General features: G+C 34.6%; 3 protein-coding genes across 12 annotated transcripts; all 3 read right to left on the reverse strand.

The window, feature by feature from the left end:
• Positions 1-1380: 1380 nt before the first annotated feature.
• On the reverse strand, positions 1381-12070 carry LOC107937389 (kinetochore protein NUF2 homolog). Of its 6 annotated transcripts, XR_001694657.2 has the most exons (13): positions 11507-12070; positions 11205-11423; positions 10563-10653; positions 10316-10495; positions 9717-9806; positions 8646-8753; positions 7757-7810; positions 7320-7434; positions 7066-7223; positions 6897-6966; positions 6336-6461; positions 2231-2366; positions 1381-1750 (listed from the first exon to the last, which is right to left on the reverse strand). XR_001694657.2 is itself a non-coding variant. In XM_016870262.2 (11 exons), the coding sequence occupies exons 1-11, from the start codon at positions 11668-11670 to the stop codon at positions 6391-6393; spliced, it is 1320 nt and encodes a 439-aa protein (XP_016725751.1). In that variant the 5' UTR covers positions 11671-12070; the 3' UTR covers positions 6135-6390. The 6 variants fall into 6 exon arrangements, 2 of the variants coding, with proteins under 2 accessions (XP_016725751.1, XP_016725750.2); XR_001694656.2 differs by lacking the exons at positions 1381-1750; positions 2231-2366 and adding an exon at positions 5904-6095; XR_001694658.2 differs by lacking the exons at positions 1381-1750; positions 2231-2366 and adding an exon at positions 5904-6095 and having other exon boundaries at positions 6871-6966; positions 7316-7434.
• Positions 12071-13814: 1744 nt separating this feature from the next.
• On the reverse strand, positions 13815-16784 carry LOC121230812 (uncharacterized). 2 transcript variants are annotated; one of them, XM_041116270.1, is made up of 5 exons: positions 16281-16784; positions 15552-15693; positions 14861-15099; positions 14198-14371; positions 13815-14090 (listed from the first exon to the last, which is right to left on the reverse strand). In XM_041116270.1, the coding sequence occupies exons 1-5, from the start codon at positions 16461-16463 to the stop codon at positions 14004-14006; spliced, it is 825 nt and encodes a 274-aa protein (XP_040972204.1). In that variant the 5' UTR covers positions 16464-16784; the 3' UTR covers positions 13815-14003. The 2 variants fall into 2 exon arrangements, with proteins under 2 accessions (XP_040972204.1, XP_040972203.1); XM_041116269.1 differs by having other exon boundaries at positions 14861-15102; positions 16281-16710.
• A 770-nt stretch (positions 16785-17554) lies between these two features.
• Positions 17555-26651, reverse strand: LOC121230811 (E3 ubiquitin-protein ligase KEG). Of its 4 annotated transcripts, none has more exons than XM_041116266.1 (6): positions 26612-26651; positions 26429-26499; positions 19434-19834; positions 19259-19350; positions 18710-19183; positions 17555-18611 (listed from the first exon to the last, which is right to left on the reverse strand). In XM_041116266.1, the coding sequence occupies exons 3-6, from the start codon at positions 19827-19829 to the stop codon at positions 17699-17701; spliced, it is 1875 nt and encodes a 624-aa protein (XP_040972200.1). In that variant the 5' UTR covers positions 19830-19834; positions 26429-26499; positions 26612-26651; the 3' UTR covers positions 17555-17698. The 4 variants fall into 4 exon arrangements, with proteins under 4 accessions (XP_040972200.1, XP_040972202.1, XP_040972201.1 ...); XM_041116268.1 differs by having other exon boundaries at positions 19464-19834; positions 26612-26650; XM_041116267.1 differs by lacking the exon at positions 26612-26651 and having other exon boundaries at positions 19464-19834; positions 26429-26609.
• Positions 26652-27866: the final 1215 nt, after the last annotated feature.

Genomic DNA, 27866 nt, shown 5'->3' on the forward strand with positions numbered 1-27866 from the left:
TTTATGTGATATAAATTACATAATATATAAAAATAAAACAATATTATAATTTAAGTAACTGATGTTGGAGCCAAAAGTTGATCATTTTTTTTTTGTTTAAACCAAATTTTCGGGATTTTTACTTTTGACTAAGCTTTCTCTCAATAAGCTTTTAATTTTAAACGAATATCTTGATACTTGAATAGATTTCACTATCATCGTTGTTTTTATGCCCATCCAAATGGAATCTTAATTAGTCGAATAGAAACTGCACCTAAGGTTATTAAACTATTACTAAGTTTGTGTTTTGGTCTTTGAATTCGAATGAAATATATATATTATTGTTATATTGATATTGTTTTTGTTTCCATATATCTCAATTGATCAAATTCGAAGCAATTGCCCTCTTTTGATAACTGCCCGAAAGAACCGCTTCAAATAATAAAGATTGTTCTATTCAGATTTTGAGACGAAGGAGCGCCCTGTCTATATCAAGATCGCAATCAAATATGTCGAAAATTTTCGCGGGTTATCTAAACTATATATAGTCTAGAGTCCAGCAATAATTGAAAAAAAAATTAGGAAAAATATTATGCTGATAAAAAATGAGTGACAAAAAAAGACAGAAAAGTTATCATTACGTTTATCATTATGTTATAAGAAAGAAATCCACTTGTTTAGTTCTTTAGTTCTTAAGGAGCACAAAAGAAAGGATAAAAGGGGAGGGGCCGATTGAGAAAAGAAAAGTAGAGAAAATTTACAATATATGATCTATCTGTATCTAACGTATCAACTCCAAATATTGCAAATAAAAAGCGAAAGTCTTTATTTCGATTTGATATATGAGATGAATCCAGTATTTCGATTTCTTGCTTATTTTGTTCATATTCAAAAAGTTACAAAATGATCACTAAATTGTTCAAAAGTTTTCATTTAAATCATTAAACTACTCGAAAATTTTTATTTAAGTCATTGGTTGTTAAGTTGTTTTTTTTTCTAAGTCCAGCTAGCAAGTTCAAGCAATGATTCCACGCTTGATACGATGTATCAACACCCATTGACCAATAGAAGAATATGCCTTAAATCCAAATCAATTTGATCGTCAATGTCGGAGACCGGAAAAGAAAGTTGTTTAAATTTTTTTCGTAGATTCGTGCGTTTAAAACTATTTCATTAAAAAAATATTGAATTGTAGAAGAAAAAGGGCAAAAAAAATTTTGATTGGTGCAGGCGGTGTGAACCGACAAGGTCATACAACAATGAGTTTAACAATCCTGTGACTCAAATGAAAATTTTCAAATAATTTAATGATCATTATGTAACTTTTTGAAGTTGAGTAAATTTACTAGTAGTTTAGTAATTGTGGTTTCAATTTACCCTCTTTCAATTCAATCATGTACAGACAAATAAATGATGATTTACACCATGAGCCACTCAACTAATTAAATTAAAAATGAATTTTTACAATTATTCTTGAATATCTTTCGAATTGAACCATTATTATCATATGAACAACATTCAACAATGAAGTCAAGGCAAAGCTAGGAACTTTTTAAGGACCGAATATTAGTTATGGAATTCTCCAAAACTGCAAGCAACTTAGAGGCATGGGATTTGGCATCATCCACACTTGTAGCACTCATCATCTCCCTCACAAACAAGTCCACCCATTCAGCACCAGCACCATCTGCAGGCATATTTTCAGAGGCTGATTGATTCTGAATAGTCACAGCAGCAGCAGCAGCAGCTTCTCCATTATTAGATAATATACCTGCAATTTCAATGCAGATGCGAGATTCCCTTTACAAAATGAGAACTGTCCAGCTTAAACAGATGGCATATCACACACAGCTTAAACATAGAATAATTGATGTTGTGGTATCAGCCTTCAATGTAGTCAATGTTGTTGATTCTAACCACAATACAATATTGGAACTTGGAAGCATAAAGCTAGGGACATGGACACAGGATGTCAAAATTAAAATGAAGATTTGTCACTTGATAATGCTTCTGATGAGTTGAAAGAAGAAATGGCAACTAACGGTAGAAGATTTAGTTTTGCATTTATTGATTTGCAAAGCATATTCATCAATTAGATGCGTAATGTAAACATTTCCAGCTCATCATAGAAACGCATTTGCAAATCAACCATCAATCAACAATTAAACTATTAAGTAAAAAAATTTTGATCAGAAACTCAGCTGACAATGCTAAACTTAAATGAATATAATTGCAAAAAATAGGGGTATACCCTGCTCAGCAGTTGTGCCCAGTTCCTCAACAGGACAAGTCTTTTCCCCTCTAGCCTCTGCTGCTCCTAAGCAAAGATCCTCCAGCCTCTTGATGGCAGTGTCTATATCATTGCCACATTCTAATAGCGCTTGCTCCTGAAGCAGAAACGAATAATTGCTAATTATAATGGAAGAAATGGATGAATCACTATTTCAATAGCCAATAATAATCCCTCGATCAACAATGCAACAATAAAACCGAAGAGTTTAAAAGCTATGCATGCAACAGAAAGAAGACAGCTATGCATGCAGCAGAAAGAAGACAAAAAAGCTAAATCTTATTTACAGTAATGTAACTAAAAAAGAAAACCCTACACAAAGATTTGATTAATGATAATCATATAAGTAAGCAACTATATGCTCCAACTTAATCTAGAACTTGCAAAAATAGGACAGGAATACAAGCCAACATCAGAGATTTTCAATTAGCCAGCCCCTTTCATGGCCTAAATCCACACAATTTCAATTGTTAGAATATCAAATGAAGACTAAACATTTAGTTTTCTTTTCACTCTAACAAGCAATACTTAACGTTGCATTATATCATGTTATAATCACATTCGTTTTACACAAGAAGTACATATGGATCAAAGCATTTTTGCACAAGAACATTAGAACCAAACCCAAATTTCACCACATGACAATACAACTTTTTCCCATGAAAACCCAACATTTCTGTCAAAACCCTTGAAGAGGAAAGGAAAGGCGTAATTATCAGGCTTAACACTCAGTTTTAACTTTTAACACGTTGAAATCCCATATTTTGGACAATCTATCCTACAGTAACCTTGGGTCATTGTGTTCCCAAAGAAGACAGTTTTCGGTTTGGGAATTTGATCGAACAGTTTGAGTACATGGCCCATGTCACCAAGTTCATACATACAAGAGGAAATAACTGTGTAAAAGCAAAATGGGTGGTCTTGTTAGGGCTCGGCAGCGGATTTGCCTGAGTTGGTCCATGGATTTGCTGTGCATGAGACTATTCTACCACTAGACCACTGGTGCTTGTTGACAATACCGAGAAATATAAAACATGGGTTGCGTTTATTAAAATAAAATTCAACATTACACGGACGTTGTTTATTATTTGTTGATCGAGATAATTAGGTAAATGAAGAAACATCTTTGAGTATTGAAGGGAATTTCATAATGTGATGGAAGAAGGCAAAATATGGGAAAAAGAGTTTGTAACCAAAAAATAAAAGGAAAAAACAAAAAAGAGAAAGCATGTAACTAATTAATGTAATTAATTGAGTGAATAATTAGATTTGTTAATGGATTTAACAATAAGCTTAAATGATTCATGCGATTGAGGTTGGCCATCAATTTGAGCATGGTTCTACTACTTCGCAAGCTACTGAAGAATAAAATCGTGGAAGGTGCTTCGAAGGTTATTCACTTAATAAGAGTTAGCTGAGGGTTGTTTTTGTAGTTAATTTACCATTATAGAAGGGCTAATGGTCTGAGACTGTTCCTCGATCACTATAACCGACTCATTGATTGGAGGAGAAAATTCATTTTTCAAAATTAGGTCAAAGCTAAAGTCAAAATCACGCCTGAAGCTAGAGTTTCTAGTCATATTTCTTTATTCAAATTTAATTTCAGTTTGCTTTTTTTTTTCATTTTTCTATTATTTAGTTACATTCAGATTTAATCCCTTTTGTGTTTCATATAATTGGCATAAGTTGTGGGTACGAAATTTGCCTATGACATATTATTGTTACAATGAATTATAGATTGAAATGGATCAGTCCTTATGGGATCAACTCTACTTCCTATGTTCCAATTTTTTGCTCTATTTAAGTGTGAAATTTATTTTCGGTGGATTCGGCATCATCAAAATTGCTTTACTTTCTCTCTTCTCAAAAAAAAAAAGAAAAAAAAAAGAGAAAAAAAAAAAGCAGCACTAATTGTTCCGTCTAAGGTTATGAGTAAAATCTTAAGAACTATGATCGATTAAGTAACTGAAGAGGGGTGCTTGAGTTTTCAAGCCATTCACGTCAAGCTCTAGTGCACTAAATCCTTTACCTTCACCTACAATAAGAACTCATTCAACATCAAATCTAAGTTCTTCAAACACCTTAGCTTCCTCAACATCAATACCTGCTATTAATTCACTCGACTCAAAATTCAAACTCAATAGCAACACCTATCTTTCCTTCATCTATATCTCACTAATTGTTGGAAGGGGAGGCAAATTGACATTGATAATGCCTTTTAAAATCGTGATTTAAGGGAACAGGTGTATACGATGCAAGTTCTTAGGTTTGAGAAGACATGGCAGTGGTGGACAATTGGTTGTCGGTTACATAAAGGCTTTATATGGTCTAAATCAAGCCTCAAAACCGTGGTTTGAAAAACGCACAAAGTTTTAGTGGGAAGATGTTGCACAAAAAGAAATACATTATTGAGCTGCTTTAAGATGCAGGAATGGAGAATTGCAAGTCAATGCCTACTCCTATGGTTAGTTCACCAGGGCTGTTAACCATTGATGGCAGCTTATTGGAAGACCTCGCATAGTTGGGAGCTACTCGACCAGAAATCACATACAGTGTGAATAAGGTTAGTCAATACATGAACCAATATTGTACATCACATTGTGTAGCAGCGAAGAGGATCTTGAGATATTGTAAGGGTACTATATATCAAGGGTTATTGTTCAAGCATTCTCAATCTACAAGCAAGTGGCATATTAGATGCTGATTAGGGATAATAGGTCCACTTCAGGATAAATAATCTTTCTTGGAGGTAATCCTATTTCATGGTGCTTAAGGAAACAACCTATAGTTGCTTCATCTACAGCTAAGGTATGATATAAGAGTGTAGCTAATACTATGTTGGAGTTGGTTTGGATTAAGCCACTCTTAGCAGAACTTGGAGTTGATCTTGAAACAGTTCCTGTACTATTGTGTGACAATACAAGTGTGGTTGCTATGTCTAGTAATCCTGTGTTATATGCCAGATCAAAGCAAGTGGAGCTTCAGTTACATTTTGTTTGAGATCATGTGGCAGATCGGAAGTTCGAGGTTAATTGTATGCCAACAAGTGAGCGGATTGCTGACATATTGACAGAACCATTGACTGAAGGTGTCTTTTCTTATTTACGAAAGAAACTTGGATTGATGACACACATACTACTAAAGATTGATATTTTTCAAGAATCAGCACGTGTTATATATGCTGAAGAGTCTTATCCATGTTACAATTAAGTTGCTAGTAACTGAAGTAATTAGTTAGTAAAGTAATTTCGTATGACACCCTACACCCAACCTAGTCACCGATTCTGAATGCATGATATCACATTAAGTTGCCGAACAACTCAAAACAAAATTTCACTTCCAATACTAAGCAACTTGGCATTCAAACAAAATAAATCCCTTACAAATGCAATAATACAAATAAAACATGTTTAATGAATGCCAAATGATATTATTCGATACATTTAGAGATTAAAAGTAATCAAACTTGGAGTTAAGAATCGAACCTAAACTCAATGCCAAAATCCATCAGTGTCTCTCGAGACATATGCAAGGTTATTTACATAAACTAACACTTATACACATGCATATCAATCTAATAAAAAAGCATTAAAATTTATCAATTAAGACATTATAGGTCCATACCACCAAAACATACCAAAAGAATCAAAGTATCCATTAGATCACAAAACTCAACCTATCAAAACTATCAAATGTGCACCGAGTCTTGAGACTCAACCTAGGTACATGCCAATAATTAAATACATACATATAAAAGGGTATAAACTAAATCCAGTTGAGCTAAGCCACTGACTTTGGATGCTTTACGACTTTGATCTACTAAATCCTGTTAAAACTTTAAACTGTAAATCAAGCAAGAAACATAAAAGCTAAAGGGTAACACTACCTTACATATCTTCTACGGAACACCATAAAAAGTTGATATTAGAATTGTTTTTTGGGTACACACTATAAATTGAACTTGCTTACAAGCCTCGTCATACAGTAATGGGAAGTCCATAAGAAATTAGTAGCAATAGGAGACCAAATCAATATATATTACTGCTACGCACTAATAACAACTTACACACAAGCGAGTGGCTTCCTGAAATTAAAGTTGAAGGCTGGTTATAGCTACTCAATCAAATGTTGTCTTTGTTCCATTCCCATCCACTGGCAAGAGGACCCCGATAGAGGATGAATATTGTTGAAACTGCAGTCAAATTAACATTTTCAGTTCATGAGGTTAGATTCAAGCCTTATATCAACTAAAACAAATGAAATTTCAAATATACAATGAACTCAGCATAAGACAACACAGACGAACACAGCTCAACAACAGCAGCAGAAGTAGTAATAACAACAACAAGGCATTATAATTCTTGACGGCCAGATATTGCAATCTTACATCCTCCATAGCTTGAAAGAATATTTACTAATAGTTCTTTATTTTTTCTGATAATTATCAAATAATAATTCTATTCTAACTAAATTGAGCTCTTCTAATAGTCCCAATTCAACAAGATTTTTACCGGTTGAATGAACCAAAGAACAAATATTCAGTTTTTTTGAAGAGCACACATGTAAAGACAGATTCAAGGTTAACATAAGCGATACAGTACCTGTTTTACAATCTCTTCACACTTACTAATCAATTGCTGAACTTTAGCAGCTCCAGATTCTCTTACCATACTGGTCTTTAATGTGATGGAGTCCACCTAATAAGTTTAAGAAATACAAATGGGGAGTTGTTGAGCAACTTCTGGTAGAAAGTAGAGACAATTTGGTACCATGGAATAAAAAGACATGTCGATTACCTCTGCTACCACATCTTCAACCTTCTTCTGCCTTGCTTCCAGCTCACACCGCTTAGACAACACCTCCGACTTCACACTGTTCAAATGTTTGGTAGATTCCTCAAACTTGAGATCTCTTTCTTTTTGTAACTGCCTTTTGTGTTCTTCCAATTGTCCAACTGGTAAAATAATAAAGATAAAAGATTTAAGCACCTACATAGTGGCTTAAATTTTAAAACAGACAATAATACAACATAGCTGGAATGAGAACCTGCCTTTTCCTTGCCGTTCAATCAGTTTAGCTTCAAGTGACTTGTCTAACACAACATCATCACTTAGCTTAGCTTTCAAACCCTTGCATTCTTTTTCAACTGATTTTGCAGAGTTCACCTATTAAAATGAACAATGCTATAAACAAGGTATTTAGCTTATTAAGTGGTTCTCAAGCAAAGTAAAAAGGCTAGCATTCAAAAATCAAAACTTTTCCTTTTAGGAAATAAGTTATTCACTAATTTAAGGTAAAGGAGCAATAAGAGTTGCAACTTTATTAAAAGCTAAAACTGATTTTTTTTTTCTTTTTCTGAGAAGGGGCTGGGAGAGGATTTTGTTCCAAAAGACAAGCCATAGAAAACTTAATAGTGGAGGCCAAAGACATTGCTACTCAGTTTTAGAGAAAAGGCACAAAAAGGGAACTGGCCCACTGTCTGTGTACCTGTTCATGTATAGCTTGCATCAAGGCAAAGTGCTTCGACATTTTCTTTAGAGCCTGTAGCAACACCCAATATCAATAATAAGTTATCCGTCACTTTCTACCATATGAAGTTTATAATGCGTTTATGTCAACTAGATGCCCATGCACTTTAATGCTTTTCCAGAAACCTTTCTGAATATCTTTCTAGTTGGCTCTTCTGATGTATAATTAACTAGTAATGTTTCATTTCTTTCTGCTATTTGAGATATTTTGCCACCTTTGTTTGATAAAAATGTAGTCTTTCTTCCCATCGCGTTAACCAATTATTGTTGAAATGTGAAGGAAAAAGTGCTTACTTTGATTGCTAATAGATACACAAAAGTTCAGATTTAACAGTATGAAAGAATATAGAAGCAAGCTTCCTAAGGGAAAATCTAAAGTTTGATAGCCCGATGATAGATCAATCTGTTCATAACTCAAATGCATGCATGTGAACATGCTTTCATCCCTGCTCATATTATTTGTCTAAAGCTCCCAACAGAATCCAATCTTATGATTCTGGATTTGTCCAACAGAACAGGATACAAAAGAGAGAGTGAAGCAAGAAGTTCACTGATAACATATGATTGAACACAATGAGGGCGGAGATACAAACAGAAAGACAACAGGATCTTGCACAAAAGGCGAGGTGTGCAATTTTTAACTCTTACATGAAACAGATAAATGTGCATTCTTCTAATATTAAGAATAATAAATTATGAACATTCTCGTGATGCATTCTTTCATATGTAGGAATGCATTTAATTAAATGAAATCATGCAAGCTAAACTCTCATCCACTCAGTTTTCAGATGAATGATGATAAGTCTGACAATGACACCTGATACCATGGTTTATGACAATGGGCATACCTTGCTGTAGACCTCAACAGTGGCAGTTTTCTCCTGAAAAGACTGCATAGCCAACCTCTCAGCATACTTTGCCTCATCTCGAGCTAATTTCTTCTCCTCTAAAGCTCTCTTTTTGGCAACATAAAAGTAAAGAAAGAAACACGGAGAATAATGTTTTAGTGCAAAAGTGCAGTCATACCATCCACAAAGCAGTGAATAACAAGCTAACTAACCTACATTAAATACTCCAATCAACATGACAATTTACCAAAGAAAAGTGATTAGCACTATATTTACTTTTCATATAAATGCTAAAGGAAAACAACTTTAAATACTGCATGATGATTATGGCGCTTGCCACATGCCTGTAAGATCTAAAAACAAAGTTGAATCAAAACTGAAACTTTAGATACTAGAAAAATGTACAAGTATAGACACCTCTACTTGAAAGGATGTGATAAGAATTGAAAGGTGCCAAATCGGATATGCAACTACTCCATGTTTCTAACAAAGATGAAAATAATGATAAATAAATAGTGTGAGGGATGAAAGTAACAAGCAATAACAGGGCATGAGAAAAAGCCGCCTACAACCAGAAAAGGAAAAGAAAATCACATAAAGTTTTAGATGTGCATGTAAGGTTAGATGACAACAATACTATAGTAATATAAAGGTGGTTTCAAGCTTGATAGCAAACACATAAATCAGGGTACATATGCTAGGAGGATAATTAGGTCCTCAGTGGAACATGATTCTATTTTATGTTATCTATCAAAGTTAGATGCCCTAGTCATGCATGCCAGATACAATTTTTGGTCAAAACAATTAGGACAGCTATGTATAATGTGTCTCGGTGTAGGCTAGAATTTCCCAAATCCTGTAACTAAAAGTGTAATTGCACAATACCACTGGTAGAAAAATAAATAACCATATATAAAAACACAAACCAGAAAAAAATAAACTCATACGAGAATCCCATTTGGAGTAGCATCATTAGCATATATACTTGGTTTATGAGAATCAATCACAGCAATGCTTTACTTAACTGAGCCATAATCACCTAAGTTAAACTTAATAAGAAGGAATATGCACCTGTAGTTTATCTGGTGACTGAACTATTTTTGATCGCAGATTTGCATTTTCTTGGACACTTTGAACCAGGTCAAACTCAGCCTTAGAAATCTGTAAAGAAGACGCTTGTCATAAAAAGCAATAATAAATAGCACTAACGCTTAAAGAGGGGATAATGCACGTATAAAGCCAAAATCACATTGAACCTAAAAATTTGAAACAGTTACTGAAAAAGGGAATCTACATTAGGATCAAATCGTGGTCTAATTATTAAAAGAAGGAAGATCCTCCACACAAGTGACGAATATGATGTATCTCACCATTTTAATAGGAACCCACTACAATGAAAAAATCCTTCAGGTTCAAAGACTTGGTTTACTCAGTTGAAAATACATTGACAACACAAAGCACAAAATCTTTAGTTACCCATAATTCAGAGACACAGATGACAGATCTAAATCTAAGCACATAATATGGTCAAAAACTTTTGAGTATAAGTATTTTCTTAAATGTCAACTTGAAAAACATATATAGGTTAACTCTCCTCTCAAAGTTGAACACTTGTCACCATGTCTACGTCAGTGAAATAAAGCTTTTGTAAGGAGTGCTAACATTCTAACCTTCTCATCCATTTGCCCAGTCTTCTCCTTCAAATTCCGAAAAGAAGTTCTCAGTGACATCTGGTTACTGTTGAGGCCAGCAATCATCTCACGCAATTCTTTAACTTTTGATTCTATCTCTTGAACTAGTGGAAACTCCCTTTCTCTTGCTTCACTGTAACCTGCAATCTCCTCATTCAACTGCATGGCAGAGATATGGTGAAAACTGATCTTTATGCTAAAGTATCACATGTCATTCTGCAAATACCTGAGAAATCTTAGCCTCCCACTCCTTCCGTTGATCATCTAGAAGGGCCAGTTCCTCTACAATTGGTCTTAGAAGATTCATTTTTGTTTCTCTGAGATGGAAATCAACAAACAGAATACCTTAATGCATGCAAGGCTGGAAAAGATTGGAAAACTGATTAAAGGAAATTTACTGTGGAAATTTACCGTGAACCAGAATTTCTAATAAAAGGCCATCAGAAAAGAAGACTAATCTGAGAAAATTGGGATTAAAAATATCTGTATATTGCGTGGTTTAAAAACCATGCAAGGTAAATTACTACTTCGAACATCATGCCTAACATCATCATTTCTCTTATAGCAGAATGATATATCAATCATCCCAGAAAACCACAACGTGACACATCATATAGGCTTTTCTATGCCAATTACAAGGATTCAGAAGTTAATAAAACATTTCAAATTATTGAAAATTATAAAACCATTTATGTTCTATGCTGACATAGTAAATTTAAATAAACATTTCACATCCAAACTACTTGAACCTACAACTGAACTGATTAGGCTATATAACAATTTCTTGTTTCTAAACCCAACCACTAAATGAGGCAACTAAAACTGAAGCAAATCAAAACCAAAACTTTTCAAGCCAGGCAATGCGTACTTATAAAGACAAAAATTGAGGATTCCGCTGAGGAAATGCTCGGTCCGACGCGGATCAGGTTTGATCAAATCCCTAAGGTTAAATTGCATCGGACAATTAAGAGAAGCCATCACCTCTCGTAACCTGCAATACAAATTCATAACCTGGAATGACCCGATTAGAAGATCCGGGTTCTCAATTTGCTCCAATGCTGAAAACTCAACTTGCCCTTGGTCTTCCCTGCAAAAAGTAAATAATATTATAAAAAAATATCAAAAGAAAAAGAAGAAAGGAAATTGGTTTTATGGGGGGAAGGAGCGGACTCGTTGAGAGCGTCGAGGTAGATAAGGAGGCGCGTGTAAAGATTAGAGACGAAGTCGGGTTTGATATTCTTGAAATCGTTGTCAGTGACGGCGGCGATCTGTGACTCCGCCAGAATTGAAATTATGTCACTACGTGAGAGTATAGGGTAATCGAAAGACGACATTTCCTGGGTTCGAATTCGAGTGGTTGGTTGCCGAGAAAGTGAAGGGTAGAGGACAAAATAAAAACTGGAAAAAATAAATAAAACAAGGTGAACTAAACGGTGAGTAAGAACGATCTCTTGCTCCCACACACTGCCGCTGACATCCTTTGCTAAATCAAACAAAAAACAGTATCTCGTTGTCGCTATCAGTCTCCATCCCTCACTCCCTTGCTATTTTAATTTAGAAACCGAAAATTCGAATTTTGGACTGAAATTTTCTGTTTGGTTGATGAGAAACTGATGGGATTCAAATTCGGACTTAGGCTTGGCTTAGACTGTGGACTGGTTGGAGAAGAAAGGGAATGGAATTAAACCGTGTTGTTTTTGTTTTTCATTTTTGGTATTTTTTTTGAAAATGTGCGGGTTGGCGCGTTGCTGCTCAAAATTTTTTATATATGGTTAAATTATCAAATTAGTCACTTTTATTTGCTCAAAGTTACATTTTAATTAATTATATTTAAAATGTTACGTTTTAATCACTGAGTCGTTAATTACTACTAATAGTGTAACAGTAAAATAATGCAATGCATTAAATTATTATTTTAAACGAAAATTTTAAGTTAAATTCTACAATTAATCCCTATATTTTTTTATTTTAAGCATTTTTTTATGTTCTTTTAATTTTTTTCTTTATTTTCTATTTTCTTCTATTTCTTCCTCTATTCTCCACCAGAATTTTTCTATGTTTTCCATTTGATAACAAACATAGAAAAACCATGGTAAAAGTATTAGTTCATTTTTATTAAATAAAATATCGCACATTAATCATATTTTTTTTAACTAAACCATTATTATCCTTACTTATGCATATGGATTTGTTCAAGGTATAATCACTTGTTCGAATTTATATTTGAAATATATTTATTAAAGAACTTTTCTTTTTGATAATTCGGAATTTATACTGTCATATATCTAAATACGCATTAGACACGAACTCGTAATATTTCTAAAATGGGAAGCCAAAAGCAAGAAGAAATTATAGGAACAATTAAATGTAATCATAAAACTTCAATTAGATTCTTTCGGTTAAACAACATTAACATGAGGCTTCCTCAATTTATCTCATAAATGAACCAATTATTGTTTCATTAAAGGGGAAAAAAATTATTTTATCAACAACCCAAATCTAGTATAACTATTAGATATAATTATATATTTTAAAATTCTTTAACAACCTAAAATATCATATATTATATAAATATAATCGAACCTAAATATAAAACATAAATATTTTAACAAAAACGAAGAGTATTGACCCTCTTACTCGTTGCATTAAGAAAATAAGAACAATCTCCTTGATCCAAGTTTCCAATATGCGTAAAATCAATTGCTTGAAGTTAAGGTGTTAAGTTCCTATTAATTTGCCAGCTAAACAAAGTAAATTAAGGACCCGTTCTCTTCTTCTTCTTTTTTGAAGTGTATATCTTCCAATAAATGGTCCATAGATAGTTGGACAAAATATTGCTAATTATCTGAACAAAGGTTTGGTACGGTTATCATCATTTGATGACAAAATTAGCACACAATCAGGATACGATTATAATCAGGAAAAAAGAAAAAAAAATGCAGTTCGAGGTTGTTTGAAAAATAATCAGCATAAATTACACTCAAGATCACCAAACTATTAGTAAATTTATGTTTTAATTTCCTAACTTCAAAAAATTATAAATAACTATTAATCTATTTAAACTATTTTAAAGGTTTTCTTTAAGTCACTGGAATGTTAATTTTTTTCTAAAAAATATCTGGTTAGAAAATTTCATGTGATAATTCAACAATCAATACAAATGATTAGTACCAATAAACGAGTAAAATAACATCTAGTCAATTTGATGGCCAATGTCTGAGATGGAAGAATAAAGCTTTTGGTTTTTTGCAGAATGCTGCTTTTGATTTTGTTGATGAGATCATTTAGGTAAATGAAGAGAAGCAAGATTTGGGGGAATGAAAGAGTTTGAAAAAGAAAGTGAAAGGGACAGGAATTCTAAGGACTAATGATATACCGTATCCGAGTAAAATGAGAATACATTTCTGGATATGGACTAAAATGGTGATTTTTAAAACAATTACAATGGTTGGTAATTTCTGGATATACAAAAGTAATATTAGCATTCAATTGAATCACTTTGAAATATTAAAAATGATAGTAGTCCTTTAACAAACCGAAGAGGGAGGTTCTAAATCAAACAAACATATATCAACTCAAAGCAAAAAACAGATTATGAAAAAAGCATTGTTGTGCTAATTATACCAGTCACAACTTACTACCTTAAACCACTTCATCTTTTTGTTCTTTAGAAGACATCCGGGTTGAACCGTCCTGGGATCGAGTTGCTTTCTTGTGCCTGTCTCAAATGCATCATCAATGCATAGTTATTTACCTGTCAAGTAATACAAGCGAAATATAGAGATGAGTTCCTTAAGATCAACACAGTATTACGGGTAACATTTTATTGATTGAAGAGATCTAAAAGATTTTGATTCTGACCTCCAAAGTTCGCATCTGTTCCTGGTATTGAGACACCAATTGCTTTAAATGTTCTAACTCTTGGTTTTTATCTTGATACTCCTTTTGTCGTTCATGTTGGATTGCCACTGCACGTTTGAGGACTGTATTTTCTTGAATCATCGCTTCAATTTGTCCCTTTAACATGAGATTTTCCTGGAAAAAAGAACAGAAATGAGTAAACAAAGTTATTACTTATTTTTAACAACTTCAGTTCGGTACTAAAAGGAAATTTTATTATAAGCCTGCGTTGATTTCATGGATGTGGAAAACCTATGTTGCTTGAATTCGGGTGTCTAACATCTGACACTCATATGTTCAATTCAACGACCGATTAAATGGGCCTGCTCTGCACTCGACATGACCAAAAGACCCACCAGGTTACAGCTATTCACAATCACCAACAACACCACGCACATGTCTGACACATTGATGTAAAGGCAGGCTGACCTTAGCATCATAATCACACACATTTCATTGCAGATCATATTGATTCCTATTACTCTCGATCATGTTCATGTCAATAACCAACATTAAGTGTCCATATAGCATTTTGTCTAAAAGTTGCTTCATACGTTTGCAGACCTCTGGCTAGTCCAGAAAAGAATGATAGATAGAGATCCAAAGATGGTTAAGAGATAACACCTTTTGAAAATTTTGTACCGTCTCTTCTGCAACACATTTACTTATGGAATTCTCCAAAACTGCAAGCAATTTAGAGACATGGGATTTGGCATCATCCACACTTGTAGCACTCATCATCTCCCTCACAAACAAGTCCACCCATTCAGCACCATCAGCAGGCATATTTTCAGAGGCTGATGGATTCTGAATAGTCACAGCAGCAGCAGCAGCAGCAGCTTCTCCATTATTAGTCAATATACCTGCTAATGCAGATGTGAGATTCCATTTACAAAGTGATGACTGTCCAGCTTAAATAGATGGCATATCACACACAGCACAACAATTAACATAGAATAATTGATGTTGTGGTATCAGCCTTCAATGTAGTACATGTTGTCGATTATAACCACAATACAATATTGGAACTTGGATGCATAAAGCTAAGGACTCGGACATAGGATGTCAAAATTAAAATGAAGATTTGTCACTTGATTCAATTTATTGATTCTGATAAGAGTTGAAGACTTAATTTTGCATTTATTGATTTGTACAGCATATTCATCAATTAGATGCATAATATAACATTTCCAGTTCATCATAGAAACGCTTTTGCAAACCAACCATTAAACTACAAGTAAAAATAATATTGATCGGAAACTCAGCTGGCAATGCTAAAATTAAATGAATATAATTGCAAAAAAAAGGGGTATACCCTGCTCAGTAGTTGTGCCCAGTTCCTCAACGGTACAAGTCTTTCCCCCTCTAGCCTCTGCTGCTCCTAAGCAAAGATCCTCCAGCTTCTTGATGGCAGTGTCTATATCATTGCCACATTCTAATAGCGCTTGCTCCAGAAGCTGAAACGAATAATTGCTAATTATAATGGAATAAATGGATGAATCACTATTTCAACAACCAATAACAATCCCTCGATCAACAATGGAACAATAAAACCAATCCGTTTAAAAGCTATGTAACAGAAAGAAGACAAAAAATCTAAATCCTTTACTCTGTAAAATAAGTAAAACATCATATACAATTTTATTTACAGTCATGGAACTAATAAAGAAAACCCTACTCAAAGAATTGATTAATGATAATCTTACAAGTAACCAACTATATGCTCCAACTTAATCTAGGACCGGAATACATGCCAACATCAGAGATTTTCAATTAGCAGCCCCTTTCATGGCCTAAATCCGCACAATTATAATTGTTAGACTATCAAATGAAGACGAAACTTACTTTTTTTCCTTTAAAACACAATAGGAAACAATTATAAAATCTAATTGGATGAGAGTTTAAACAAGAAATGACAACTAAAGCAAGAAATCAAGAAACAGTTATACCTTATTCACAGATTTCTGAAATCAATTTTGTTAAATACGATAAGGAATATACTTAACGAATAAAAATACAAAATTAACTAAAAAAGGCGATATACCTGGGGGTCCATGTGAGGGAAGATAGACTGGAGGTGATTGAGAGCAGATGGCGACGGAGATAAACGAACAGAAGAAGGAGACGACGGCGAGCAGCGCCGAAGCTTCTTAGAGGAAGAAGCCGATGGCGGTGACGGGATATCTTCGAAGAACGATCTCTTGCTCCCGCACACTGCCGCAGACATCCTTCGCTAAATCAAATAAAAAACAGTATCTCCTTATCGCTATCAGTCTCAATCCCTCACTCCCCTTCTATTTTAACTTAGAAAACGACAATTCGAATTTTAGACTGAAATTTTCTGTTTGGTTGATGAGAAACTGATGGGATTCAAATTCGGACTTAGGTTTGGCTTAAAATGTGAGGGGTTTCTTTATACAGTGGTTGTGGACTGGTTGGAGAAGAAAGGGAATAGATTGAAACGGTGCGGTTTTTGTTTTTCATTTTTGGTAATTTTTTTTTTTAAATGTGGGTAACGGGCGCGTGGAATAGATTCTAAAGGAGCTGCGGGTTGGCGCGTTGCTGCTCCCAATTTTTTATACATAGATATTATACAAATATATTACATTATATTGAGTTATAAATATTTATAAAATTTTACAAATTTATTATATAAATAATTAAAATTTTATATTTATACTAAAATCGAATATTCTATTTAAAAATAATTTTAAATATAAATTAATTCAATATAAATTTTAATTTTCTATGTGTCAAATTTTAATGGAAGGAGTTTTAAAGTTGATAAAATCTTTTAATTTTATTTATAAATATGATTATAAATAATTTTAATTAACTAAATATTTTAATAAGATCATAATTAAATAAAATTTTTAAATAATAAAAAGTGCATTTTTAAAATCTATAATTAAACAGTAATATAAAAATGTATTTAAATTCCTTTTTATATATTATCTATGTTAATATTTTAATAATGTTGAATTCATTAATGCATGTAAATATTCAAACCGAATATTTTTTACCCTATCAATTTAAAATACGATAAATTTTATTTTAAATGTAAAACAAATAATTAAAATTTTTAATTTACATAAATGGAGAATATTCAATTAAAAAAGGAAATTGATTCACTTAAGTCGATAAAAATTAATTAAATCGGATTTAAATTAATTTAAATATTTGTATAATTTATAAATATTTATATATTTTTATTATTATTTCCTTACTTTTTAATGATTTTTTCCTATCTATTTTTATATATTTATGGATTTTAAAAAAATTAGTTAAAAACCAGAATGGGCATATTGAAAATGCCTATACAAGCAAGCAATCTCAATGTCATCCCATTTTCAAACACATTCAGACTTCGTCACATATATTTACACACCTTTGTCTGCTACTTATTCACAACCTTATTTATATGTGCTTTGTTTCATCTTAGATTAACACTTCTTCCTTAATTTACTTGGTGGTGGAACTAGCATCTCTAAATATCCTCCTCCATCCCGACTTCCGGTCACCACTGTCTTGGCTATTCGGCCGGTTTTTCTTCAGTCGTGCGCTTATCCCGCGCCCCATCAATATAGTGAGCTTCATGGCTGTAAATAAACCAAAGGCAATTGCTAGTGGTCTCACTGCCCAATGGAAATCCTCAACATGATGGTATTTCTCGACTATACCAGGACAAGTATAGAAGGACACCGATTCCACTTCGTTGGGGTCGGCTAGGAATCTGTTGGGTTCGTTTCCGAGAACAAATCTACCTGGAAACTCTACAACGAGGCACCCGTTTGGAAGTATTTCTGAAATTCTTCCACTGCACCATGTTCCTCCACTCTTCCGTGGCCATTCGAACCGAGGAGTAACCACATTTGGTTTGAGCCGCACAAACTGCCCGACATAGTAAGGTTCAGCCATTTGAAGCTGATAAGCCTTGCCTACCCAGAGAGTCTCTAATCCTAAAAATCCCACTGACACGGCTCCGTCGCGCTGCACGGCATGTAGTATTCCCACAGGAGAATGGGAATTGGTTTCTTGTTTCAAGCGGACCCAGTCACCAACAGCAAAACCAAATGTGACCCTCCCGAGTGTTGACTCCTGGACTCGGAGAGCATTGTGCATTCCGGGAACTTTCACCAGAGCAAAGCTATTCTTATCAGCATCACCATCTAAACCAACAATAGTTCCTTCCCGAACATCCACGGTATGAGGTCTGCGGGCATTCAGAGGGCTTCTTGACCGAACTGTATCGCCCACTTGAAGATGATCCTTGGAGAGATACCAAGTGGTGTAACCATTACCAACTGATTTTTCTTTGATTGGTCGGCTTCCGAGGCCAACCCATCCTCCATCACCATGAATAGCATTTTGTGAGCTGCAAATCGAGCCTCAAAATATCAGCGGTTAAAATATGCTATTCTCATGAAAATATAATAAACCGTTGAATCTAAAAGAAAGGTGAAAAGCACATACCTTTCAAAGACAAGTAAAAGGTCTGAAACCAACGGTCTATTTCTAAGATCGTACTCAAAGCAACCATTGATAACATGTTCAACAGCTGGAGGCAAGCCACTCGGTACATGTGGTTTTTCTTTCCTAACCACAACCGAGTGATAAATTTCTTCAGACAATTTCCCAAACCATGGCTGAACACCGGTCAACATCTCCACTACACTACACCCAAATCCCCAAACATCGGTCTCCAAAGATAAAGGACCTCGTACTTCAGGATCCCACTGTTCTGGAGCCATGTAGTTAGGAGTTCCAAGCCTAAGTGCCATATCAGAGTCGGAGAACGGAATCCCGAGAAGTAGATAAGGGATTCCAAAATCTCCAAGAACTAATTGATCATGATCACTTATAAGGAAATTGGAAGGCTTCATATTGAGAACCAACAACCCTATTGAGTGTAACTGGATGAGCCCTTTTGCTAATTGGCTCCCATACCTGTAAATATCAAGGAGCTCGATTTAATGGCACTCCGTGCTTCACAGCGTAGAAATATGTATAACAATTTATTACCTTAAGATATCAGGCAGTGAGAGCTTGCCTCCTTTTGATTGAGCCATTTGATCACCCACAGATCCTTCATAAAATCTCATAGCAATGGAAATCTGTAAAATCAAATACTGTGTTAGAATGAACATACATATATACATACATACATACATACATACATACATACATACATACATACATATGTGTGTGTGTGTGTATGCAAGGTCACCTTTCCATTTACAACAGAGACACCATGCAACCAACAAACACCAGGGAGCTCTCTACACTTCAAGAACAACTTTTCAAACTTATCAATGAACTTTTGCATATGTTCTTGCTTCAATGGATACAACATCTTAACTGCAACTTCATGATATTCTTGAAAATCAAAACCTGATTGATGGTGAGTAGCTAGCCAAATGTCGCCAAAAGGTCCTCGACCGATCCTATGCTTCAGTTTCAATGAGGAAGGGTCAATCCATGGTGCAGTTTGAGTTGGTGTAGCCACAACAGTCCTAAGCAGGTCAGGGTCCCCTTCAAAAAGTTCATACTCAAAGGAAGGGACCTGCTTGGGTGCTTTTATCTGTTGAGGCATTCCTCCTACACAACATGGTATAAGAAAAAGTAAAGAACATAGTTTTTCTTTGTACTACCCGCACACCAATAGTAGGAGCAAACCACTGCCACGCACACAACCATGACCAATAACCAATAGGCCAAACATGGGGTCGGTATGCTTTTCTGAAGTGTTGCAATAAGTACAACAAATCTGAGTAACCACATGTATCAAACTAATATAAACAGACTTGTTTGAGTAACCGCAAGTAGAAGTAAACCATTACAAACCGACTAAGAATTGATACAATCCGGACTAAAGCCAACAAAATAAACTGGACAAACTAGACTAAAGCCCACACATGATGAGCCTCAAAGACCTATACATATAATTGTGCATGATTGGTCTCGAATCTGGATACTCATGACCTAAAGAACTTAATGCACCATTGGCATATATTTTAGGAGCTTTAATACTATGTTACCCAATTTGATGCCCTAAATCCATTTGATAATAAAAAAGCTAGGAATAGAAAACAAATAAACCTCCTTTCTTCTTCATAATCATTTCTTTAAGATTATGATTTGCTCATGCTCTTACTAAAAGTTTAGTACAAAGAAAATCAAAGGCAGCTAAGTGATTAACAATCAATGAAACCAATTTGTAGGAAAGAAAACAAACTATTATATTTTAGGAGCTTTAATACTATGTTACCCAATTTGATGCCCTAAATCCATTTGATAATAAAAAAGCTAGGAATAGAAAACAAATAAACCTCCTTTCTTCTTCATAATCATTTCTTTAAGATTATGATTTGCTCATGCTCTTACTAAAAGTTTAGTACAAAGAAAATCAAAGGCAGCTAAGTGATTAACAATCAATGAAACCAATTTGTAGGAAAGAAAACTGTTGCGCGGAAGCGTGTGAAAGAGTAAAATTATTGTACTGAAAAATCACACTAAGTTCAATTCCCAGGAAAGAGAGGTGGATCACGAGGATCGCTTACATACCAGATCTTTCCTAGCCAGAATATCCCTCTATCGTAATTTAATAGCACAATAAATCACTACAATGACACTTGCAAAATTTGCAAAACAAAATTAAAGAACACTAGAATTTTAACGAGGTTCAGCAAATTTTGCCTACGTCCTCGGGCACTACCAAATATATTTCACTCCAAAAATACAAGTGAAAGTTTACAAATAGGGAGAGAGAACAATTGCCTTAAGTAGAGAATGGCAAGTGTGGGATGAAGAAAGTAAGAAATGGTTAGGCCTATTTATAGTTGAGGTTCAAGGATCAACTTGCAATGTCCCTATACAATTAGGGACCAAAATTGCAATTATCCCATGCCAACTTTTAACCCAACTTGCCAACCAATTTTACTTTCTACTTTCGGTGTCCACCCTTTTTGACTTTTCAAACAATGGGTGGGTTCCAATAATCTCCACCTTGAAGATTTGATTAGGATAATCTTATCTTCACACAATTCTTTCTGCCTTTGACAACAATACTTGATAGTGCCTTCTTCAACTGTTAAACTTGCAGGATATTAATCAAGTTCAAACAATGTTCGAACTTGGTTGCTGTTACCACCTTAGTCATCATATCTGCGGGATTATTTGCAGTCTTGATCTTCTGAAGACAAATTTTCCCCTCTTCAATAATTTCCCGCACAAAATGGAATCGTACGTCGATATGTTTTGTACGTGCATGATAGACTTGATTCTTTGCTAAATGAATAGCACTTTGACTATCACAATACACGTTAATATGCTCCTGAACCAACCCCAAGGTTTTAGCCATACCTTGTAACCAAATAGCCTCCTTTACAGCCTCTGTTACAGCCATGTACTCGGCTTCTGTGGTTGACAATGCAACTGTAGACTGTAGTGTAGACTTCCAACTTATTGGTCCTCCAGCAAGTGTAAACACATAACCGGTGGTTGATCTTCGCTTGTCCAAATCACCGGCATAGTCAGAATCAACGTACCCAATAACACCTTTACCAAGTGTATTATCCTGCTTGAACAGTAATCCAACATCCACGGTCTTCTGAATATACCGTAGAATCCATTTCACAGCTTGCCAATGTCCTTTTCCAGGATTATGCATATACCTGCTCACTATACTAACTGCCTGTGAAATGTCGGGTCTTGTACACACCATTGCATACATCAAGCTACCCACTGCATTAGAATACGGAACTTGCAACATGTATTCTCGTTCTGTATTCGTCGAAGGAGATAGTTGTGCAGAAAGCTTGAAATGAGAAGCCAACGGGGTACTTACAGGTTTGGTCTGCTCGTTCATGCCAAACTGCTGTAGTACTTTCTTCAAATACTGCTTCTGAGACAAGCTAACTCTGCCATGAGCTCTATCTCTACATATTTCCATGCCAAGAATCTTCTTAGCTTCACCTAGATCTTTCATCTCAAACTCGAGATTGAGTTGAGTCTTCAATCTCTCAATCTCAACTTTGCTCTTAGATGCTATTAGCATATCATCAACATATAAGAGCAAGTATATGAAAGTTCCTTCTTGTAGCTTCTGAAAATATACGCAATGATCAAATTTACTTCTTGTGTACCTTTGCCCTTTCATGAACTGATCAAATCGCTTGTACCACTGCCTCGGAGATTGTTTCAATCCATAAAGCGACTTTGTCAGTTTGCAAACCCAATTTTCTTTATCAGCAACATTGAATCCATCAGGCTGAGTCATATAGATTTCCTCTTCCAAATCACCGTGTAAAAATGCTGTCTTCACATCAAGCTGAACTAGTTCAAGATCGTATTGCGCAACCAAGGCTAGCAAAATTCGAATAGACGAATGCTTCACAACTGGAGAAAACACTTCATTGTAGTCTATTCCTTCTTTCTGAGCGTAACCCTTTGCTACCAATCTAGCCTTGTATCGAATTTCATTTTTACCAGGAAATCCTTCCTTCTTTACATATACCCATTTGCATCCAATTGCCTTCTTTCCCTTGGGCAGTCTCACCAACTCCCAAGTCCTATTTTTATGAAGAGACTGCATTTCTTCATTCATAGCTTGCTTCCACTTTACACCATCAGAGTTACTTATTGCTTCTGTGTAAGTGGAAGGAACATCATCATCTGCAATTGGAAGTGCATAGGCCACCATATCGTCAAAGCGAGCAGGCTTACGAATCTCTCTTCTTGGCCTCCTATATGCAATTGAATCTTGTTGCTGTAGAAGTTCTTGGGTCGAAACTTCTTCATCATTTGTTCTTTCAATATTAGCTGGATCATCATTAACCTTTTCAAACTCCACCTGCTGCAAAGTACTACTGGTTTTGTCATCCTTTTGTGAATCCTCGTTCTTCATCATGGTTGATTCATCAAAAGTTACATCTCTACTGAAAACAATCTTCCTTGTATCAGGACACCAGAGACGGTATCCTTTTACACCACTAGTTATACCCATGAATAATGCTTTCTTTGCTCTTGGGTCTAACTTAGATTCTTTTACATGATAATATGCAGTGGAACCAAAAACATGTAAAGAATCATAATCAGTAGCAGGTTTACCAGTCCACATCTCCATAGGAGTTTTTCCATTTATTGCAGCTGATGGCAATCGGTTAATTAGATGGCACGCATATGTAACTGCCTCAGCCCAAAATTCCTTGCCCAATCCAGCATTGGACAACATACATCGAACTTTCTCCAGTATAGTCCGATTCATGCGTTCTGCCACCCCATTCTGCTGTGGTGTATCTCGAACAGTGAAGTGTCGCACAATGCCCTCATCTTGACATACTTGTAGAAATGGATCATTTTTGTACTCAGTACCATTATCTGATCGAAGTCGTTTGACCTTTCGACCTGTCTGAGTCTCCACCATCTTCTTCCACTTCAGAAATGCATCCAAAACTTCATTTTTTCTTTTCATTAGATACACCCATACTTTTCTTGAATAATCATCAAGAAAAGTGACAAAATAGTGCACACCTCCCAAAGAAGCCACTTTGGTAGGTCCCCACACATCACTGTGAACATAGTCCAGAATTCCTTTCGTATTGTGAATTGCTGAACCAAATTTTACCCTCGTCTGCTTGCCCAGAACACAATGTTCACAGAATTCCAATTTGCAAGAATTTGCACCTTTCAACAAGCCTTGCTTCGCCAAAGTCTGCAAAGCTTTTTCACCAGCATGTCCCAATCGCCTATGCCATAACCTGGTAGCCTCTGAATCTACATCTTTCACAGAAGCTGTTGATGTTGATCCAATAACTGTACTTCCATTTAAATAGTACAAGTTATTTCTTCTAGTGCCTTTCATCACCGTCAATACCCCAGCTACTACCTTTAGTAATCCATCTCTCAAAGTGATTGTGAGCCCTTTAGATTCTAGGGCCCCTAATGAGATGAGATTTTTCTTCAAGCTGGGTACATAGCGAACATCTGTCAGAACTTGGATTGAGCCGTCATGGTTCTTCAATTTGATTGTACCTACACCCATTGTCTTACAGGCACTATCATTGCCCATAAAAACAACTCCACCTTCTAGTTCTTCAAGACTAGAAAACCAGTCCTTATTAGGACACATATGGTAAGTACATCCCGAATCCAATATCCACTCATCCGTTTGACATGCCATTGCCATGCCAACCAAGCTAAAGTCTGACTCCTCATCATGCTCCGCTACACATGCATTAGAAATAGACTTGCCCTTTTGTAACTTAGGACAATTCTTTTTCCAATGCCCTTTCTCACGACAAAAGGCACATTCATCTTTGGCGGGTCTCCCTTTGGACTTACCCCTTCTACCAGGTTTGCTGCTGTGTGAACGACCTCTTACTGTTAAGACTTCTGCAGTTGTATCTCTGTGATCTCTTTTATCTTTCTTTCGAGTCTCAGATCTATACAACGCACTACAGACTGCATCAAATGTGATTGAATCTTTCCCATGAAGCAATGTGGTGGTAAGATGATCATATTCATCAGGAAGGGAATTCAACAACAATAATGCCTTGTCTTCATCTTCAAATTTCTCATCCAAATTTAGCAAGTCTGCTAAAATTTTATTGAATGAGTTCACATGGTCATTCATCGACATACCGGGTGCATACGTGAACCGAAAAAGTTTCTTTTTCATATAAAGCCTATTTTCAAGACTTTTCGTTAGAAACTTTTCTTCCAATGTATCCCACAGCTTCTTCGCTGATGTCTCCCTCATGACGGAGTACTTCTGCTCTTTGGCCAAACATAGGCGGATTGTACCACACGCTTGTCTATTGATCTTGGCCCACTCCTTGTCATCCATCTTGTCAGGTTTTTCTTCAAGGGCTATATCCAGCTCTTGCTGACATAAGACATCCAGGATCTCACACTGCCACATACCAAAATTATTGGTACCGTCAAATTTCTCTACTTCAAATTTTGCATTTGTCACAGTAGTCCTTGCTGATGACGATGCTGCTGCCATTTTTCTCCTCAATCCCAACTACTGTATACGTAAACAGTACCGTATACGTGAATAGTTTCGTATACGTGAATAGTACTGTATACGTGAATAGTGTCGTATACGTGAATAGTACCGTAAACGGTCGTATTCCCCAAGTACGAACCTGGCTCTGGTACCAATTGTTGCGCGGAAGCGTGTGAAAGAGTAAAATTATTGTACTGAAAAATCACACTAAGTTCAATTCCCAGGAAAGAGAGGTGGATCACGAGGATCGCTTACATACCAGATCTTTCCTAGCCAGAATATCCCTCTATCGTAATTTAATAGCACAATAAATCACTACAATGACACTTGCAAAATTTGCAAAACAAAATTAAAGAACACTAGAATTTTAACGAGGTTCAGCAAATTTTGCCTACGTCCTCGGGCACTACCAAATATATTTCACTCCAAAAATACAAGTGAAAGTTTACAAATAGGGAGAGAGAACAATTGCCTTAAGTAGAGAATGGCAAGTGTGGGATGAAGAAAGTAAGAAATGGTTAGGCCTATTTATAGTTGAGGTTCAAGGATCAACTTGCAATGTCCCTATACAATTAGGGACCAAAATTGCAATTATCCCATGCCAACTTTTAACCCAACTTGCCAACCAATTTTACTTTCTACTTTCGGTGCCCACCCTTTTTGACTTTTCAAACAATGGGTGGGTTCCAATAAAAACAAACTATTATATTTTCTTTAATCATCTCCTCCTTATTTTAACTCTCAAGGGAATACCAATTCAACAAATTAAGCATATCAAATGTATATGTGTATATAGTGTGTGTATATATATATATAAACTCAAAATCCAGTTTTTGATGTTATAGCGATACATAACAAAATTATCTATTGCCTAGAAATCCAAAATATAAATTGGTAGAAACCCATTACAAAAAATTAAATCCCTTCTCCGATTTTTTTTATTCCCTGGAAATTAAGAGTTCAAATTTGAAGAGGAAAAAATGGTTTTTCCCTACAGTTTCAAACGTGAATGAAATATATAGTCAAAAAAACTTGCAGAACCCAAAAGAATAAATCATTTTGATAATAACCCATTTCAAGAAATTAAGTATTTTCCCCATATTTTGATTCCCTGGAAACAAACAGTCCAAAATTATAAACATAAAAAAGTTCTATTTCCTACAGTTTATCAGGAAACAAACCTCACAAGCAACAAATGGAAGATAAAAAGGGCTGTTGAGGCTTCCCCAAAGCGAAATCGGAACTTCAATAGCTGAAACAAAAAAAAAAAGAAATTTTTTTAAAGTAGAATTGAAGTTAAAGGAAATTGACAAATTTGATTCCTAGTTCAAAAAAAAATAAAAAGAGGAGAGAGTTTTGGTTACTCTGTTACTGCTGGAAACATGGAATATTGAGTGCTGCGAGGATCATCTGCTTGCCACGTCATTTGGATCTTTTGAAGATGAACCTTCTTGTGCCACGTGAGTAACACTGTGCCTCCATTGAAAGATACGTGGAAGTTACAGTAACACTTCATTTTCCTATGTATATATATATATATTTGTTTTAGTATTTATTTTGTTTTCTTAGTATTTATCATCATTTTCCAAATTTCTGGGCTTTTTGCTCAAAACATGGATCAAGTTGGCTCTTTTTAGGGTTTAATTTTTCCTTTTGTATTGATTGTGTTTTAGCAAGCTTGAGTATTTTTTATTTTTATTTTTATTTTAAATCAAATTTAAAAGTAAAATTAATCAAATTTAAACTTATCTTAATTATCCAAACTGTCAAAAGTTACGGTTAACACAATTTTGTTTTATTAGGGTTATTTTGAATTTGCGCTGTACCTAATATAAAAAAACAATAAATATAAAATTAAATATTATAACGATATTATAATGTAAAATAAAAAAAAATTAAAGGCACCACACTATAAATAAAACTCCATCTAAAGGGACTTTAATATTCTTTTAGTCTTTACTACAGACAACCTAAGATCTATCTTGATAATTGGTAATATATTGGATTTATTCAATAAAATGTTAGGCGATAATTGAGAAGATCAGGAGAAAGTAAAATTCGATTCGATTATAAAAGGTTGAAAAAAATTTTAAATTTTGAGTTAATTAAATCGAGTTATTTAAATTATTTGAGTTGATTTGAATTTTAAGTTCAAGTCAAGTTGAATTTCACAATTCAAATAAGTCGAATAATTCGAATAACAGATTGGTATAAATACCCTTTTATTCTCTGTCAACTTTGAAAATAAACAAATTGGTCTCTCTCAAGTTACAAAATAAATTTCAAAAATTCAAAATAATTTTTCAAATTCAAAATTTATATTTTAAAAAAATAAAAATTTTAAAAAACTCTAAAAAAATGTATAAAAAATTTAAATTTAAAAAATGTTCTAAAACAATAATTTTGGGACGTAATTAATATTATTTTTCTTTGAATTTTTTTTTCAAATATATATGGTTTTTAAATTTATGTGTTCTAACATGAAATTAGTTATACCGTAACAATATTTTTATTTGAAATGTTTAATTTTTTAATTTAACTCAAATAATTTCACTCGATTCTACTCAATTAATATTTTATTTTACTCGACTTGATTAAATAAAAATTCAAATTGAATAA

This window comes from Gossypium hirsutum, chromosome A06 (assembly GCF_007990345.1).
Source record: "Gossypium hirsutum isolate 1008001.06 chromosome A06, Gossypium_hirsutum_v2.1, whole genome shotgun sequence".
In the NCBI taxonomy this organism is placed as follows: domain Eukaryota; kingdom Viridiplantae; phylum Streptophyta; class Magnoliopsida; order Malvales; family Malvaceae; genus Gossypium; species Gossypium hirsutum.

Coding starts and splice junctions, on each gene's coding strand:
- LOC107937389 (XM_016870261.2), bottom strand. CDS start 11,670: ATGTCGTCTTTCGATTACCCTATACTCTCACGTAGTGACATAATTTCA. Junction 9,807..10,315: donor CTGGGCAAATGGATGAGAAG/GTTAGAATGTTA, acceptor TCTTCTTTACAG/ATTTCTAAGGCTGAGTTTGA. Junction 7,435..7,756: donor TGCAAGCTATACATGAACAG/GTACACAGACAG, acceptor TCATTTTAATAG/GTGAACTCTGCAAAATCAGT.
- LOC121230812 (XM_041116269.1), bottom strand. CDS start 16,463: ATGTCTGCGGCAGTGTGCGGGAGCAAGAGATCGTTCTTCGAAGATATC. Junction 15,694..16,280: donor TCCCTCACATGGACCCCCAG/GTATATCGCCTT, acceptor TATTCGTTTCAG/CTTCTGGAGCAAGCGCTATT. Junction 15,103..15,551: donor GGGCACAACTACTGAGCAGG/GTATACCCCTTT, acceptor CATCTGCATTAG/CAGGTATATTGACTAATAAT.
- LOC121230811 (XM_041116266.1), bottom strand. CDS start 19,829: ATGCCTCAACAGATAAAAGCACCCAAGCAGGTCCCTTCCTTTGAGTAT. Junction 19,351..19,433: donor ATACACACACACACACATAT/GTATGTATGTAT, acceptor TTGATTTTACAG/ATTTCCATTGCTATGAGATT. Junction 19,184..19,258: donor TCACTGCCTGATATCTTAAG/GTAATAAATTGT, acceptor TGATATTTACAG/GTATGGGAGCCAATTAGCAA.